The sequence below is a fragment of the Sarcophilus harrisii genome, chromosome 3 (assembly GCF_902635505.1).
Source record: "Sarcophilus harrisii chromosome 3, mSarHar1.11, whole genome shotgun sequence".
Taxonomy (NCBI): domain Eukaryota; kingdom Metazoa; phylum Chordata; class Mammalia; order Dasyuromorphia; family Dasyuridae; genus Sarcophilus; species Sarcophilus harrisii.
In genome coordinates, this window is record NC_045428.1 from 596,619,371 (window position 1) to 596,633,300 (window position 13,930).

Here is a 13,930-nt window from a genome sequence, read left to right on the forward strand (position 1 = left end):
TGAATTATTAAAGGTTTTTGTGTAGAAAGATTGTGCACAAACGTCAAGAGTTTCTTTAATGCTTATGAGGAATGTGAAAGGACTCAAAGTGCTGAATATAGGAAAGAATCATGGTTTATTTAGTTGGTCTTTTAAGGAGGATCCTAAGTAGTTGTGGAAATTGCTATCTGAATTTCATAGTACTGCTGCAGTAATTCTGTGCTTAGCAGGAACCTTTTCATGCCAGTATCATGGCAAGGAGTAGAAATGGAGTGAGGAGAAATAGATTCATTCAGCACCATGGCTAGAAAAAACAACTAGCTTAATCATAATGTTCATTAGCATATGTAATTATTAACTAGTTTCATTAATTATTCATGTAATTATTCACTAGTTTCATTAATAATTAACTGTTTTTGTTAACATATAAAGTACTTGCAAACCTTAAGGCAATATATATAATATGTATGTATGTATATGTGCATATATGTTATCATGATGATTACTGTTTTTATTGTTTTTGCTATCATTATTATCAACAAATGATCTGTTTTGCTTTTGTTACTAATTGTGATGGCATTAAGAACATGCAAGGTCAGTGTGTGTCAGGAAAGTGTCAAGAAGAAGAGTAGAGATTGTTGCAACCCTTAACAGAATCTTCACTAATGTGGAGCTATTTGGAAGAGTTATTATATCACGGAAAATGATTTGCATTAGACAATTATAGATTCAAAGGGGGAAGGGCCCGAAAAATATAGTTTAGTAACAATAGTTTCAACTTGGCTCAAAAGTGGTTGTAAAGAACAACATGAAGGGAAAAAAAATAAAGTGTTTTGCAGAATTGTTACTGCATGCAATTCAATTATTATTGTTATTAATCAGAGTAAAATTTCTTCATTTTACATATTATTAAAATGGCACAGAAGAGCTAGGTGGTGCAGTGGATAGCATCCTGGGCCAGGAGTCAGAAAGACTCATCTTTGTGAGTTCAAACTAGCCTCAGATACTTACTGATTGTGTGACTGCAGATGAGTCTGTTACCCTGTTTGCCTCAGTTTCCTCATCTGTAAAGTGACTTGGAAAAGGAGATGGCAACCACTCCAGTATCTCTGGCTAGAAAATACCAGAGTTGGACACAACTAAATAAAAGAAATAAAAATAAAAGAACTGGGAATCACAAAGTTTGAGTAATTTGTCCAAATTCATACTAGTAATAAGTGACAGAGGAGCAGAAGATGGGTTCAGAGTTCTGTGCACTGACTCAGACTACCTTAAGGTGAACTTTTAGGCAAGGGAAGATTGTTGTTGAATTAATAGAGATTCTGGAGATGCTTCCTTAAAGTGAACTTATGTTGATGTGAAAAGGGAGTATTTAGACTTTCTGAGACAATCGAAGTTCCACTTCTAGAAAACAATTGTCAAAAATGCTGCCTCATCTTTTATTGCCCTAGTGATTAGAGAAAATTTTGGAAAAGAAAACTTTTTTGGGAGGAGAAGGAGGACTATTAAAGCAACCAAATTCTTTCATTTTCCAGTTTTGTTAAAAAGTAACCAACCATCTCTACTTTGGAGACATTCTTTCCTCTCCCATTAATTTCCTTAATGCCATCTTCACATCCTTGTTCCGAAGGCTGTAGATGAGGGGGTTGAGCATAGGTGGAAAAATACCATACAGCATAGAAATGAGCTTGTCCTGATCCTGGTTGGTCTTGTCTTGGGGAATCATGTACACAGATATTGCTGTGCCATAGAAGATAACTACCACAGTTATGTGGGAGCTGCAGGTGGAGAAAGCCTTCTTTCGACCCTCTGCTGAATTCATTTTCAGCACAGCCCCAAGGATGCGCCCATAGGAGGCAAGGATGAAGGCAAAGGGTGCAAGGAGAGTCAGGGAACTTGTGGCCATCATCAACCACTCGTAAAACTTCAGATCATTGCAAGCATGCTTGAGGATGGCCAAGAGTTCACAAGAAAAGTGATTGATCATGTGATGGCCACAGAACTCCAGAGGCATTGTAAGGGTTGGAACCACAGTCAGAAGAAAGGCTGCCACCCAGGAAACCACTGCTAGCTTGACACAGAGCTGGGGACCCATCCTAACTGAGTAGCGTAGTGGGTCGCCAATGGCAATGCAACGATCATAGGCCATGACGGCCAGTAGGAGGCATTCCACGACCCCAAAATAAAGGCCGGCACACATCTGGGCCAGACACTGGCCCAGGGAGATGGAGGGAATCGTAACCAAGCAGTTGATGAGAACCTGAGGCACACTAGATGAAGTGTAGCACATGTCCAGGAAGGACAGATTACTGAGGAAGAAATACATGGGAGTGTGGAGCCGGGAATCATAGTGGATCAAGAAGAGAATGAGGCTGTTCCCAAGTAATATGATAAGATAGGACATTAAGAGCAAGCAGAAGAAGATGACTTGGGCTCTGGGATACTCTGAGAGTCCAACTAGAATAAAATAGGTCACATCTGTTTCATTTCCTCCATCCATGGCCTTCTCTTTTCTCAATCTGCAGGAAAACAGAGCAGTCACATTTTTTCCAAACTGTAACTTTTTGACAGATATTTGAATCAGACCAATTTGCATGAGCCATTTTGACCAAGAACTAAGTATCTATGATTTTATAAGTCCTCCATAAAATATTTTTGGAATATAATTTTCTACTTGAAAACTTTCTTGATTTCCTCAAATACTACTTTCTTTCTTAAGTGTTGTTTAGACATATAATATTAATTATTACATTATATAATATGTCACATCATGTTCTGTTATATGTTATATTACATATGTATACATGTACATATTTACTCTATGTGTATTTAAGTATGTAAAAATCTCATTGATTGATTTCTTATTTTTTTTTTGCCACTTAGATATTTCCTCATATATCATATATCTAACTTATTATTTAGCTCATACCTTAAATCCTTTCCATTTGATAGGACTCACTATTTCTTATAGTTCACTAACATAGATTTCAAGAGTCCAGTATCAACCTTGATGCTTTGATAAGAAATCCACATAGAAATTTTATGTAAATAAGGGATTAAAACAATGAGAGAACCAATTTATATATTCATATATTAACAACTACAGAGGAGATAGAGAAAATATGAAATACTGGGAAGAGTACTGATCTAGAAGTCGAGCCCCAGATTCCAATAAATTTTGTTGCTAACTCACTTATTTTGTCAGTCTTTTGTTTAGTGATTATGTCTGACTTTTTGTGACTATATTTGGGGTTTTCTTGGCAAAAATACTGGAGCAATTTGCCGTTTTCTTCTCAACTCATTTAATAGTTGAGGAAAGCTGGTAACTCTCTGAGGCCAAATTTGAACTCAGGAAAATGAGACTTCTTAACTCCAGACCTGCTACTCTTATGCCAGCTACCCAACCAACTTAGTATTTACTTAGGAATAAATTTACTTCTCTTGGCTAGTAAAAAATGACTCAGTTTTCAAGCTTAGTAGTATAGACATAGCTTTGTAATAAGGAAGCAATATTTGACTTAGTGCCCCACCTCCATCACTTATTAGACATAGAACCTGAAGTCAAGTGCCCTCTCACCCTTGCCTCCTTTATCTGTAAAATGCGAATAGTAATATGTTCATTATTTAACTTATAGGTTTTGTTATATATCTGAAAAAAGTGATGAACATAAAATGCTATATGAATATGAACTATTGCTTTTTGGGAGGAGGAAGACAATTCCATTCAAAGATGTCCCAAGTGATTACCTGGTAAAGTTATTGGAATGCCAAACTGATCCCAAAGAATGAAAAAAACCCTTTCTTTGTCATTGGGATTGAAATTTGGCGGCAAATGGGCCATGCCATGAGGTTTATATCACCTTTATGTAGAGACCTTGTTATTGAGACTGTTTATTATTTATAAGATTATGTGTCTGGAAGGGTGTGAGTCCATTTAGGCCATCATTCACTGTAGTAGCAGATGGCATCCAAGGCAAGAATCACAAGAATTTGATTCTAACTCCAGTTTGACATCAAAGGGGTAGGGGAATATTTATATAGCACAGCATAGATAGATAGAGAGATAGATAGATAAATTGGATGGATAGATTGAGATGAATAGATGTTTATAGATATATATTCATATGCAGATCTCTCTCTCTATCTATATATCCATCTCTATCCATCTCTCTTTATATCTCTATATATGTATAGTTGTATAGATAGATAATATTTATATATAGTGTCTCCCACGGGCCGAGTACTATGCCTTTAAGCCCTTTTTACTAATATAATCTCATTTGACCCTCACAACCAACTTGAGAATTTATTATTGTTATATTATTATTATCAAAATTTTATTGCAGAGTAGACTAAGACAAATAGAGATTAAATGGCCTTGCCCTGGATTATATAAATATCTGAGCCTGGATTTGAATTCTGGTCTTCCTACCTCTAGGTTTAGAGGTTTACTTATAACTAACTCAAACTCACTGTATCATTCAAGAAATTAATCTCTGTTTCTGACTCAGTTTCTTCATCTGTAAACTGAAGGGGTTGTTCTATATGATTTTAACATGCCTCATTGCTCTGATTTTTTATGTTTTGATTTCCAACAATCCACTTAGTTCTTATTTCTTTAGTCTAAATTCTAAATTTGCTTCTATGTTGAACATTCTGCATTTAGAAACCAAATTTCCTTATAGATCTAACATTTTCTTTTCCATGATCCATTACTTTCCATTTTTGTCCTGTGATTGATATTTTGAGGCTGCTGTATTATCCATGGTATTTGTATTCTAGTTATGTTATTCTAAATTGTAAATTGTTCTATGTTATATTCTTTACAAATTTTTTCTTTATATAAGTCCAATATGGGTCACTCACTGTATATATAAAGGTAAAGAAGAAACATGAAAGGAACAATAATAATGAAAAAAATGGAAAATTCTTACCGGGAAGGAATAGCAGAATAATTGATGGGTTCAACCTAGAGAAAAGGAGGCCAATTCAAGTGTCTTCATCAATAAGCATTTGAAAAGCTTAAAACTAACTAAGCAATTCTTCTGATCAGTGCCTGGACAATAACTATATCACTAAATGAAATCAGGTGGTGTTTCTGAAATACAAGCTCCAAACTAGGTTCATTTGACTTCAGATCTTTCATGGAGGCAGAGTAGTTTGGAAAGACCTCAGAATTTGGAGCCATGACATTGGTTTGTCTTCGCTCTGCAATTTCTTAGCAATTTTATAATTAGTAAGTCATGTCTTTCATCATCTTCAAAAAGTGGGGTTGGATTTCATCTCATTGTTAGTGGAAAAAAGAATTAGACACAGATATAAGGAGACGTGTTCAACTCCCAACTTACAAACTTTATGACAATGCGCAAATCACTTCAATTTTCTGACACTGTTTCCTCATCCATAAAATTGGAACATTTGTTGCATTGTTTTCCCATGCCAGATTAAAAACAAAATATTCATTACCTTATTACCCGTGTATGGCATGGACATCATCCAAGGTCATTATGGATTCTTGAGAAGATCCAGACATAGTATTTGTAACTGTACTGCCATACACTGAAAGTCCACGGATAGACGAGGGATTCACAAGTTAAAGATCTCTTATTAGCTAATAGGTTGTCCATAGTTTATATATATCTTCATCCTTGAAGACCTTCTGATGTTCCATTTTTGAATCCTTTAGTCAACCCATAGGAAATCATTCTTCACTGAGCAAAGCATTGTCACATCTGGACAGAGATCATGACTTTATAGACTCTTGGGAGGAAAATGATTTTTTTTTGAAAAAATAATTCTACCTTTCCCATCAGATCAATAGTGTATTCTATTAAGTCCAAATGGAGAGATAAATCATTCTAGGCCAGCTAAGGGTTGATATCAACCTTGAATCTCCCTTTGCAGGAGGTCCTGCCTCTTTGCAATTTGTAGAATCAGAAATCTGATATCTTTATCTTGAAAAATATTGCAATGTTGTTTTGACTCAAAATACTACAGTGTATGTATGTATGTATATGTACATGCACATAAATCTCACATCATTGAAAGGAACTTTAGAAATCAATTGTAGAACTCCAGCTTCCTACCCATTGTAGGTTGTATGTTCATGGTATTCCTGACATATTGTCATCCAGGATACTGCATCTTATTTTCCTCTGTGTGTCTGCAAAGGTGGTTGTCCCTTAGTTCTAGAATGTAATCTTTCTTCATTTACATTTCCCAAAATCCCCAGCTGCCTTCTAGGCATAGGTCATCTGCTGCCTCTTGCACAAAACTTTCTTTCTTCTCCCCAGTTGCTAGATTTCTCTCCCTAAATCACTTTCTGTGATTTGAATTTGCTTATTTGTATAAAGGCCGTATTCTCTCCAAAGCAATAAAAGTCCCTTGAGGTCGGGGGACATGGATTGCTCATGTCTAACAAAGTTCCTTGCACACAGTAGGTACTTAATTTGTGTTCATTGAAGTGAAATGATATGAATCCACGATCTTCCTAAATACTTTTTCTGATGAGGGGCTCACTATTTGAAAGGTAGCTAAATTCTCCATCTTAACATTTTATTTTTATATTGAGTCAATAATTGCTTCCCTATTACTTGTAGAATCAAAGGATCATAGTACTTCAGAGTTGGAAGGGACCTTAGAGGTTTTCTAATGTAGCAACTTTGATTTAAAAGTGGGTGAACTGAGCTCCAAAGAGGTCAGGTGATTGTCCTGAAATGACAAAGACAGTAAATATTATGGCCAGGACTCACAGCAAGTTTTGAAAGTTCAAGTTCAATGCTCTTTTCACTATATCATGTCCCTATTTTCCTCTTGGATTTACACAAATCCTATTTAGATTTCCACATGAGAAACTTTTGGATTTCTGAAAGCAGTGATCATCTCCTTAGCAGTGTTCTCTTCTTGAAGATCAAGGTTTATTTCAATCAATGCCAAATTACCCTGGTTTATTCTCCTGGGAATACTAGCCACAGCTACCAAGATGTGCTACAGCTTTTCTCTCTCTCTTTTTGGGTATAGTACAGCATGTGACACAATAAATTAAAATCATGCACAAATGGTAAATAGCACTTTAATTGAAATGTTGAATCTGATATCAGAAATACCTGAGTTCATATATAGCTTCAGATACTCACTAGTTGTTTAATCCTGGGAAAATGACAATCTCTCTAAGACTCAGTTTTTTTCATATGTAAAATAGGGATAATAATAGCACTTACATCCTAAGATTGTTGTTTTTACATAAAATGAAATAATATTTTTGTCATATGCCAGTTCATTTCATTCAGTTAAAAACTTATTTCCCAGGGGGAAAAATACATTGAAGTTAACTAAAGAATTCATTTAAAGCAGGCAGTCTGAAGCAGGTCCTATCTCCTCAGTGGTACATCTAGCAATAACAGGTTCCTACCAGAACGTGAATGCAGATATTCATGGAGCTGTAGCTAAATATAAGAAGAACACCAAAAGATAGCATAGTATAAAAGCAAATTCACTGAGATCATTGCCAAGGAATCAATGACAGTTCTACTCACTATTAGGAGTAGCCATGAATCCCAGATTGGTTATTGAGACACAAGGAATATCACTACATTTCTCTTCACCTCCATATTCTAATGTATAAAAGTATGAGGTTGGTCTGAAAGGGTCATTGAGGCTCTAAATTCTATGTTCTATATTCATTCTTGCTCTGACACTCTACATTCTAAGTTAATGAAACTCTCTTAAGTTCTAACATTGTATTCTCTAAAGTATCTCAATATTGTGTTCTAATAAACACATTGTATATTGATATTCTCTTCTAGTTCTGATATTTTATTCTTTTATGAAGATGGACCTAGCAAGAAAGTTTAGATTTCTCTTTACTCCATACCTTTTTTTCATATATATACATTTACAATCCACCTCTCAACATTTTCTTTTATTTCCTTTTTGAAAGTACCACTGACAGAGCAAATAAAAGGGAATAGGAGAGCAGAAGGTATCTCTGGTTTAACATCATCCCTTACCTTTGTAACTCCACTATCCACTACCCTCAAAAAACTTGTACCTAGGATAAGAAATCTGTGACAATATGGGTAGCTACAAGATGCCAGAAAACAGTGGGTCTCAGTCTCACAAAAGTAAAAAAAAAAGTTTATAAAACTGGATCTTCAGACAGTTCCCCAAGACCAAATTTTGTCTTTTTCTACCTAACCTTTCCTTTCCAAATATCACTATTCATGCTATCCACCGCACACCACATGCACATACAATTTCAGGGAAATCTTTTAGTGATGGAAGACTGTCACCTGGCTGGATCCACTGCAAAAGGAGAAGAATAATTGGGGAAGGAGGCAAAATTGACCGTCATTTCTCCTCCTTGTTGACTCCAGAGGCTTCAGGAAAGAGCCTCCATGGGGCAAAGTGCTCATTAAAATCTAAAGTCTTGAGATTGCCTTGGGAATTCAGAGCAAACTTTCTAACAGCCATTAGTGGAGTAGTTTTGGAAAATCTTGTTATCTGATAAGCTTACAGAAAATAAAGTAATTCAGCTAAACAGTAAACCAGAGCAAACATAGGTTAAAAGTTTGCCCAGGGACACATTCATAGCTAGTAAATGTCTGAGGTTATTTGAAATCACGTCTTTCTGACTTAACATCTGGTATTCTATCCACAGCATTGCTGAGGTGCTTCTAGTTGATCAATGGTGTTGACCCCTTAATGCAGCATTTTATTTTTATTATGCTTGTATTCTTGCATTTAGACCCCATCAGTTTGTTCCCTAAAAGTGTACAGAATTTTTCATGATGAGTCATTTAGAATTGCCTTATATCATTGTATTATAGAGAATAGTCAAATGATTCACAGTTTTCTTTCAATCTGGTTAATCTCTCCTTTTATTTTCAAAATTTTAGTATTTAGTTTTTTTGGAATTTTAAATTATTTTTTCTAGTTTTTTTTAGTTGCATGCTTAGTTCAATAATCTGCCCTTTTCTTATTTTATTGATATAAGAATTTAGAGATTTAAATTTTCATCTAATACAGCTTTGGATGCAACTTATAAATTTTTGTATGTTGCTTCATTGTTGTCGTCTTTTAATTAAATCATATATTGTTTCATTGAGTCATTAATTCTTTAGGATTTGATAATTTCATTTCCAGTCTTTTTAAATCTATTAATCTAAAATTTATTTCTTTTATTGCATAACATTCATTGCATTGTGATCTGAAAAAGATTCATTTAATATTTCTGATTTTTTTATTTGGTTGTGAGGTTTATCCCCTAATATATGATCCATGTACAATCAAGAAAAAGATTCACTTCTATTACAAATCAGTTTTCGCTAGAATTTCATTGTATCTAACTTTTTAAAAATTTCATTTGTTTTCTTAATGTTTCTCTTATTTTATGACTAGATTTATCTAGTTCTGGAAGATGGAAGTTGAGTTCTCCCATAAATATAACTATAAACTCTTCCTTTAAAAATTTGAATGCTATGTCATTTAGTACATGTATGTTTAATACTTATGTTAATTTACTATCTGTACTATCCTTTACCAAAATGTAGTTCTCCTGCTTAAATTTTAATTAAACTATTTTTGCTGTTCCTTTGTGTGAGGAGATCATGATTGTTACCCCTCTTTTTAAACCTTAATTGAAGCATAATAAATTCTGGTCCAGTATCAATTAGCTTTACTCTGTGTCTAGTGCTCTGCTTCAAGTGTATTTCTTGTAAATAGCACATTATTGGATTCTGTTTCATTTTATGAGTGAGTTTATCCCATTCCCATTCACAATTATAATTACAACTATGTATTTCCGTTCATATTAGTTTTTCACTGTTATCCTTCTCCATCCCCCAGTTTTGGCTGTCTCCTTCTCCTTCCCTTCCTCCTCCCCTCTTTCTTTCTTTTTCTCTCTGTCTGACTTTGTGTCTATATCTCTGTCCTATCATACCTCAAATGTCTGTTTGGGTTCAGCCTATGAGATCTTCCTTTATCATCCTCTTCCATCACTACTATACTGAATTTCTTTTAGTCCATTCCTGTTCCATTTCCCTATACAGTAAAATGGACTTCTAAACCTATCTGAGTAACAATGGTATTCTCTTTTTGAGATAATTCTGATAAGAGTAAGGTTCAAACTTTGATTATTATCCCCTCCATTTCCCCCTCCTTTGTAACAGCTCTTCCTTTCATAATTCTTTTATGTGAGATAATTTCCTTTATTGTTCCTCATAATTTTTTCTTTTAGTGCATCCCTCTTTCTCACCAATTAATTTTATTATTATTATTTAAAAATATCATCCCATTAGAGTTAATTTATACACACATCCTCTTGTCTAGATATACTCCTGTTAACTGCATAAATAAGGGTAAAGTTCCTAGAAGTTACAATTATCATCTTCCCATGTAGGAATGTAAACATTTTAGCTTTATTGGTTTCCTTATGATATTGCTCTTTTTTCTTCATAAGGGATGCTTAAAAATCCTATCTCAGTATTTCTCTGAGCTTCCCTCAAATGAAGAGTAGATTAAGCCTCTAAACTGGTTTTGGAGTGACAAAACTCACAAATATTTGGAGTATAACAAATTCCAGAAGAAGATATGGTGGAAGAACTTCAGAAAAGGTTTATTTCACTTGGGCAGGGGAAGATCTGCCAAAGACCAGAGAGCAGGGAGACCAGAGCAGAGAGTCAGGGTTGGGAGCCAGGACGCTGCATCTGTGCAACAGGAATCTACTGAGAGGCTTTTAGGCTACTTTGTCCTGGTTGCAAGCCAGTAGACACTCAAAAGCAAAGACAAAAGGCAGATTGTGAGCCTCTGAGGCCCATAAGAATGTGGGACCTGGCCTTTAAAATCCCCCCAAAATTAAACATCAAAATCTTGAAAATCAAAGGTGGGATTGACCAAAATAAAAGAAAATCATTGAACTAATATATGTAAAATGAGAAGCTAGTTTTATTTTAATAAAATAAATAAATCATTGATCAATTTGGTTAAAAAGAAAGAACATCAAATTACCAGTATCAAAAATTAGATGGCTGAAGTGACCACCAATGAAGATAAAATTAAAGCAATTATTAGAAACACTTTTGCCCAATTGTATGCCAATAAATCTAACTATCTAAGAAAAATGAATGAAGCTTGTACCCTAAAATGATCAAAGGAAACCATATGTGCAAAAATATTTAAAGTAGCTCTTTTGAGCCCATTTGATATTGGGATTTCCATCTGGGACTGCATATGAATAATTCAACAAGTTAACCAACAAATTAACCAAGTACCAGCAAAGGGTTTCCCACATTCTCCTTCCAACCAGTTTCCAACCATACCCTCACACTTTCCCTCCCCTCAAGTATACCTGTACACACACACACACTCTCTCTCTCTCTCTTTCTCTCTCTCTCTCTCTCTCTCTCTCTCTGAACTAGGAGCTCCAGAAACTGCTGCCACCACTAAAGTAGTGGCCTCAAAGATGTATTGCTAGCACCATGGAACAGCCTGTTTTGCATAGGTTGCACTTTGCTCCATCCCTAAAAAACTTCCCAACTGCCCTGAGACAGACTTTTCTTCCCAATAATGTTAGTTAGCTTGAGCTGAAAAATTGTTTCACCTCAGCTTTTGTTAGTTCTATTGCTCTGGTATTCAATTTGAGGTATGATTTTAGAGTTGTTTATAGGGAATTTAGTAGAGATCAGCTAAGGACTTCTCAGCACTGCCATCTGGGCTCTGAAAAAAAGTAACTACTATTTTTAATATAGTTATTCAGTTATTGCTTGAAAAACCTACCACTTCTCAAGGCAGCCCATTCAATTTAGGAAAAATCCTAATATTAGGAAGGCTTTTGAGCTTAAATTTGCATCTTTGAACCTTTGACTTATTGCTCCTAGTTCTCTTCTCTCCAGATGAAGAAAATAGGTCTATGTCTGCTCCATAGGAATAGCTCTTCAAGTATTCTAACACAGCTATCACACCCCACCTGAGTCTTCCTTTTTCCATACTAACCATTTCCAATTCCTTCAATTGTTCCTTAAAGGGCATGAACTGAAGGCCTTTCAAAACTCTGTTTATCCTCTAGACACTCTCAGGATTATCAAATTTTATCACTATAACATATACTTTCTAAAGTTGTTTGAAAATTTTATGGTAATGCATATAGAATACATAGTAATTTTTACAATTCTCTATGCTTTCCAGCTCTTAGTATTGGCATCACTTATGTTCTTATGCATTTTAAAAATTCCAATACAAGCACCCTTTCTCCATGAACCTTTCCCTAAGCTTTGTTTATGGAAGGATCTCTCTTCCATTCCTGAGAAATCACATAATAAACTGTTTATACCCATTTTGTGAAGTTTTTTGTTTATTTTTGTTGACTATGCAAACTACTATTATTTGCAGTTATTTGATCTTAAAATAGGAGTAATAATGATCATATATCCTCCCTCACAATGTCACTATGAGGAATTAATGAGATGGTATATAGAAAATATTGAAAACCTTTCAATTTAGTACAAATACCATTATTTTTATTATTGCCTTTATTATTACTACTGCTATTCTCACCATTCTCATTTCATCTAATGAGGGTTCAGGTAGAAATAATCCTATTTTCTGTTAGTCCTATTTTTAGTGGTCTTTTTTTTTAATTTATTGTAGATTAGTGTACAAATAGGAAACCTGCTTTTGTATAATATTAGAGAAGAATTGAGATATAAGTTGTTCATTGGCAAGCAGGCTGAAACCATTTCAGAGTAATTCCAGTGACTGACACCCAGGAATGACAGGCATTCCTGTTCCTTTATGATTTTAATTCCCTCTTTTTGGTCTCTACATTTTAATTCCATAAATCTTGGGGATTGTGAATATTTGGTATAGTAAAATCTATTTTAAATTATTAATTTCATTATGTTTGAATGATTATAGGCAAGAGTTTTGTTCGTGATACAGATCTGGTTTATTTGTTAAATCTTCAAAATGCTTTAATAATCTGGATTTATAGAAGGGTTTTTAATTGATTTGTTTAAAAGTATTGTTTAATTGGTCACTCTGCCCCCATTTAATAAAGTCTATTACCCTATTACCTCTAAGATAAAATATAAAATCCCTTGGCATTTATAGTCTTTCACAATTTGGTCCCTTCCTACCTTTCTAGTCTTCTTACATTTTCTTCTCTCTATATATATTATGTTCCAACAACATAAGATTCCTTGCTTTCCCTCCAACAAGATACTCTTATCTCCCAATTTCTATGAATTTACTTTTATTTTATTTTTAGTTTTGTATGTCTCTCTTTTCATTCCTCATTCACCCATTGAGAAGGTGGATAGCATGTTTTATCCTGAGTATTTTGGAATTATGCTAATTAGAGTTACTAATTACTAGAGTTACTAAATCAAAGATGATTATATTTACATTATTGATATTACTGTATAAATTATTTCTTTTGCTCACTTCACTTTGTATCAGTTTATAGAAGTCTTTCCAGGTTTTTTTCTGAAATTATCTTCTTCTTAATTTCTTAGACCACAATAGTATTCCATCACATTCATGTGACATAACTTGTTCAACTATTCCATCCTCAAGGGGATGGGCATTCCCTTGCTTTCCTATTTTTTGTTACCACAAAAATGTTGTTCTCTATATTTTTGTAAATATGGGCATTTTTTCTCTTTCTTTGATCATTTTGGAGTACAGACCTAGTAATGTTATCAATGGGTCAAAAGATATGCATGGTACATAGTTTTTGAGGCATTGTTCCACATGACTTTCTAATTTTCACAGGCTGGAATGGTAGCCCTCCTCTCCATTCCTTTCCCTCTTAACTTCCCCAGTTCCTTTCATAACTCAGCTCAAATCCCATCAGAAGCTTTTCTTTCTCTCTCTTCAGCAAGCCTATGAAATTATCTTCCAGTTACCACCTATATATCTTGTATATAATTAGCAACTTGCTCATCTCCATTGT

At 34.5% G+C, this 13,930-nt stretch overlaps 1 protein-coding gene across 1 annotated transcript; it reads right to left on the reverse strand.

Moving 5' to 3' along the window:
* Nucleotides 1–1,118: 1,118 nt before the first annotated feature.
* LOC100914034 (olfactory receptor 13H1-like) lies at nucleotides 1,119–2,517 on the reverse strand. Its single transcript, XM_012545776.2, has one exon. The coding sequence runs from the start codon at nucleotides 2,477–2,479 to the stop codon at nucleotides 1,541–1,543; it is 939 nt and encodes a 312-aa protein (XP_012401230.1). The 5' UTR covers nucleotides 2,480–2,517; the 3' UTR covers nucleotides 1,119–1,540.
* Between the last annotated feature and the right edge of the window lie 11,413 nt (nucleotides 2,518–13,930).